The following is a 5,688-nucleotide window of genomic DNA, read 5'->3' as shown; positions in this document are numbered from 1 at the left end:
TGATGTCGATGAGCGTAAGTTTGATCGTTCAAGGGTAAGCCGTTTTTAAGTTAAAGTTATAAAGGAAAAAACGCAGGGAGGGGAGGAAACACACGCCCTCCCCCCTGGAATCCTGATTTGTTATAAAAATTTTTCACTGAATGAAAGAAATGCAAATCTTTTGTTCCAAATATTTGCAGAAGTTAAAATAAACTGCAAAAATGTGTTGTTTTCGCAAATATCTTTAATGTCAATTACTTGGAAACTATTTTTTTAGGATATATTTTTATATTTAAATTTAAATGCTTCATCTTTCACACTCTTTATTTAAAACTGTAAGAATTATAAATATGTAATTAGAAAAAGATTATGTAAGAAAATAAACTTTCAAAAAGCTTTGATGGAAAACAAAAATTAAAAAAGACAATATGACAAAAACATACAAGTCATGATTCTACAATATTTAAATATACTAACGGGACTGGAATATATATACAGGGCTATACAAAAAGGATGAGAATGTAAAGACGATCGAAAACTATTAAAATGCGATGATCCGAAGGTTAGATTATGTATTCTGTCGTAGATATAGTTATTATAATGGCGTTGTTGACCATAAATACAACTTCTAACCCCCTCCCCCCCCCCCCTTAAGTCGTCTTTACCAAAACCTCCCTCGGAGATAAACCAAACCAAAGTAAGTCTTCATTAAAATTTATTTATACTCTCCGACAAAGAAACAACAAACAGTGAAACGGTTTACTAAGTGAAAGATCAAATCCAGAAATAACTTTGCAATCAATAACTAATTTCACTTAAAAACCGGGTTCATGTTTTCAGAAGTATTTTCAAGTCACTCCTTTCACTCTGTCACGAAAAACTTGTAAGATATATTTTAAATATTTAACTAAATTAATACATTGTCATTTTTATTTTTCATTATACCTGAATTTATTACAGGTTTGAAATATAACTATTTACTGATTATTGGAGACTGAGGAGCCCAACCAACGAACCTATTGATCAAAGAACCTATCGAAAAACCGACCAACCAACCAATTGACCAACCAGCCAACCTGACAAATTATTGTCGACACCCACCTACGGTTTACAGGAGTATTTAATTTGACAAAGAAAGAAACTTAAGTTTACATTCGCAGGGAATCGTGAATATAAAGAAAGAGACAATAGAAATTCCGTACAATCGTCTTACAGTTTCATCTTATGTGGATAACCCTGTATGTAACAGGACTTATATTTAGGATGGTAATGGATATATAAACAGGAATTATATATTCAGGATGGGAATTGATATATAAACAGATATTATATATTAAGGCTTTTAGGGCGCTTCGTGTCCATCTTCTATTTCAACTTTTAATTGTGGCTTTATCTGTGAACATCTTCTCTTTGTATACAAAATAAGCAAAAAATTTAAAAGCTTGCGAATTTTACAATAATTTTTGCGCATGTTCAAAATTTTACAAAAATAATCTTTTAAACACAAATTTTTGAAATTTTGATCATTCATAAACCTTCCCTGGGGTCACTTGAGGTCCCACACAAAATTTGGAACCGATTGGTTCAGCCGGTTTGACGTTTATTGGATACAAACGGACAGCAGACAGATAGACAGACACCCAGACAAGCAAAGTATTTATCATATATATAAATATTTAGGATGAGAACAGATATATAAACAGGAATTACATATTAAGGATGGGAATAGATATATAAACAGGAATTATATATTAAGGATGGGAATAGATATATAAACAGGAATTATATATTAAGGATGGGAATAGTTATATAAACAGGAATTATATATTTAGGATGGGAATGGATATATAAACAGGAATTATATATTCAGGATGGGAATGGATATATAAACAGGAACGAGCTCTCTCTAGTTATGATGAATCTAGGATAGTTACATTCTTTTATAACTTCAGAAGTTTTAAAGTACAGGGTGTCCCCTAAAACATGACAGTTGAGAGTCGACTGGAAGATCGTCTTTGATTTAGAAAAAATAATTTGCAGCATTTATTCGTCAACCTNATACGATTGGTTAATGGTTACCCACAAAGGATGAGACTTCTGAATTAATTTCGTCTGTTTCCTTAAATTCAGGATTCCCTGCAACTGTAAACTTGTTTCTTTCTTTGCCAAGTCATTAAATAAGCCATTAGATTACCATATTTAAGGTCAACTGCTTCATTATTTGTAAATATGCAATTATTTGTCAGATTTGCATCTTTTTGAAGACGACATTCATTACAATCTTTAAATAGTCCTTATTGGTAAATTACCAACGAAGTTATAGAAATCAACTTGCAAAATTTTTAATTGCTCATATATATACAGATTAAAGCAATTTTTTTAAAATAGTTAGTTCGAAAAGACGATATACAATTGTATATAATTATTTATCAACAGGGAACGTACACAATTCGCGCATGATTAATAACATGTATTTATTATTTCTGATGTACAGGCCGGGCCGTAACTGACAAAAGGGGGGGGGGCAAGGGGACATTTTTCCCCCTATAAGATCAAACTTTTAATGTGTAGAGATATTTCCCCAACTCTTTTTGCCCTGTGTCCTGTGCCCCCCCCCCCATCTCCCCTATACACAAAGTTACGGGCTTGCTGCTTTAATCGATTAAAGTAAAATCGTTAGAACAAGAATGTAAACATAAAATATCAGGAGAAACTCTAGCATTAGAGGAGATACAGGTATCATCTTTTTATACATACATATATAATATTAATTCTTTGCGGATGTATAATGTTTATTGTTTAGGCTATTATAGATGAGGTGGATATATTATGTTTAGCCTATGATAGACGAGGCAGATATATTATTTTTAGCCTTTGATAGATAAGGCGAATACATTATGTTTGGCTATATTAGATGATGAGGATATATTATGTTTAGGGTATATTATTTGAGGCGGATATATTTTGTTTATCCTACGATTGATGAGGTGGATATATTATGTTTAGCCTATGATAGATGAGGCGGATATATTATTCTTAGCCTATGATAGATGAGGCGGATATGTTTTGTTTATCCTATGATAGATGAGGCAGATATATTATTTTTAGCCTTTGATAGATAAGGCGGATATATTATGTTTGGTTATATTAGATGATGAGGATATATTAGGTTTAGGCTATATTATTTGAGGCGGATATATTTTGTTTATCCTATGATAGATGAGGCGGATACATCATGTTTAGCCTATGATAGATGAGGTGGATATATTATGCTTAGCCTATGATAGATGAGGCGGATATATTATGTTTAGCCTATGAGAGGCGGATATATGATTTTTAGCCTTTCATAGATAAGGCGGATATATTATGTTTGGCTATATTAGATGATGAGGATATATTATGTTTAGGCTATATTATTTGAGGCGGATATATTATGTTTAGGCTATGACAGATGAGGCGGATATATTATTTTTAGGCTATGATAGATGAGATGGATATATGTTATGTTTAGATATATGTTATGTTCAGGCAATGATAGATGAGGCGGATATTGATGGAGACGGGCAGATAAATTATGAAGAATTTTATCAAATGATGAATTCCTCCTAAAACAGCTCTACCTCCCCTCTACAAGATCATGAAGCGTTGTCTTAAAGTTCTATAAATCTGGATCTCATTTCCTCAACGTTCCTTTTAATTTAAAACAAATAAACTTGAGCTGTTAACCCTGCCTCCTCCCTCTCTCTGAGAATTTTTAAACGCGGTAAAAGCAAAGATAATATATATAGAGATATGCAAACAGGTATAAATTTTGAGGTCTTGAGAAAAGGTGCAAACAGCACCATCTCTGTCGTACGCATGGCATTTTATCCTCTGGATTGTCGCTAATTTATCACTTTGTTTATGCGTGATAACACTAAATGCGTACTATAGTATCAACAATGTATACTGCATATTGTACTTAATGAAACAAATTAATCAATGCAAATAAAACTGAGGTAGGAATTTGACTAGACAAAGTTTAAATGTGCAAGTTGTACTGAATGGCATACGTAAATTAACGCAATTTAAATAAAAATTATGACTATAAAAGTACATCGAGTCTAGGACAAATTACAACTGATCTGATCATAACATAAGCAAAACGCGTACTGTATGTTTGTGTTACCTTGAAATTTAATTTTATTGGTCAAACAGGTCCAGATAGCAACACTTGAACTATACAGGATGCAATACGCGTACTGTATGTTTATATAACACAAATGCGTATTTCCTACAGATGGCAGCAAGGGGAGAAAGGAATATAGAAAGTAATCAATTTGCTATAGATGTCTCTCCTTGCACCTTTTCTCAGAGGTTCAAAAATTAGTTGTCTGCTACAAGCAATTTAGGAAGGAGGTTTCTACCTGCCTGCATATCTATATATATATTATCTTTGGGTAAAAGTGACCAACTACAGGGTTACCCACCAACTACAGGGTTACCCACCAACTACAGGGTTACCCACCAAGGCTGAAACTTATATAGACGACTGCGCAGAATTTATCCTTGTTCTATTGCTTACATTTATGACTCCCCGTAGATAATTTATTATTCTCATTATTTTATAAACCAATAAGAGATTATTTATGAGGCATGATCCCCAAGGGCGTATACAGGGAGGGCAAGGGGACAGTACCCTCCCTAGAACTCAGAGCTTTCACACTTCTAAAAATCTTAAACTCAAGAGTGGAGAAAATAAAAATAAATAGTTTGCTGTTTGCAGAAGATTGTTACGTAGACCAGAGCCATCATGAAAGAAGTCCGAATGAAAAATCTATTTAGAATGCACATTCATCCGAATCGGATGGGCGCTATCAGGGACAAGGAAGTAAAACAATTATTATTAAGCCACGAAGGCTTGAGTTTGGAGGTAGTAAAAGACCATTTTTTTAAAATTTGGATTCAATTTACTTCATTCTTTGCACCGCCGTTTTGTAATATTTCTTTTTATTTCGCTCCCCTAGATTTATTTCTGTATACACCCTTGAAGATCTTAAATTGCTCCTTCTTGTTATCATATTTTAAAAGTTTAAGGTCATTATTAAAGGGAGTTTTCGCGTAAAATGAAACGGGAATATGCCTACGGCGGTAAAAAATTGCTACTAATCTTACTTCTATCTGTTGCGTCTATATGGAGAAAATTGTTAAAAACGTCTCATATCGAAGAACGAAGCGTTCATACAAATTGCGGAAGTTGGAACATAAAAAAAATCAAATTAATATCAAAAAAATTATTTAGATATTAAATCCTATAGTCATCGATTATTTTTCGACGCATTTGTATATAGTTTATATTTCATAATATCTTTTATTTTGTGTTTTTTAAAATTAATATTTCGCTTACAACTTGTTTTCACGACTGGCGCATTCCCGGAAAATATGGAAAATGTCGTCTTCATTATCAAAATCCTCGAAACAGGAATGAATGTTTTTAAAAGTCACTCTCAGATCATAAAAAGTAAAAATATTATGAAATATTAACTATATGCGAATGCGTCGAAAAAGAATCGATGACTATAAGTTGTAATATCTGAATGCTTTGTTTGGAATCAAATTGATTTTGTCACGATCTGAGTCGTATTTTGCATCTTTCTGAATTTGTATGGAATCTACGTTCTTCGGTATGAGACGTTATTAACAATTTTCTCATTATAGACGCAACAGATA

General features: G+C 32.6%; 1 protein-coding gene and 1 long non-coding RNA gene across 2 annotated transcripts in view; both read left to right on the top strand.

Annotated features, from left to right (window-relative positions):
* The window catches only part of LOC111707435 (calmodulin), a 6,199-nt gene extending 4,290 nt beyond the window's left edge, over positions 1 to 1,909 (top strand). The window contains exon 4 of the mRNA XM_023480545.1: positions 1,850 to 1,909. Coding sequence (XP_023336313.1) covers positions 1,850 to 1,909 — 60 coding nt within the window. The remainder of the gene's footprint in view (positions 1 to 1,849) is intronic.
* Positions 1,910 to 2,681: 772 nt separating this feature from the next.
* LOC111707444 (uncharacterized) lies at positions 2,682 to 3,704 on the top strand. Its single transcript, XR_002766437.1, has 2 exons — positions 2,682 to 2,715; positions 3,508 to 3,704. It is a non-coding gene; the product is annotated as an uncharacterized LOC111707444 (long non-coding RNA).
* Positions 3,705 to 5,688: the final 1,984 nt, after the last annotated feature.

This window comes from Eurytemora carolleeae, unplaced genomic scaffold (genome assembly GCF_000591075.1).
Source record: "Eurytemora carolleeae unplaced genomic scaffold, Eaff_2.0 scaffold791, whole genome shotgun sequence".
Taxonomy (NCBI): domain Eukaryota; kingdom Metazoa; phylum Arthropoda; class Copepoda; order Calanoida; family Temoridae; genus Eurytemora; species Eurytemora carolleeae.
This window is presented reverse-complemented; position numbering and strand designations above follow the sequence as displayed.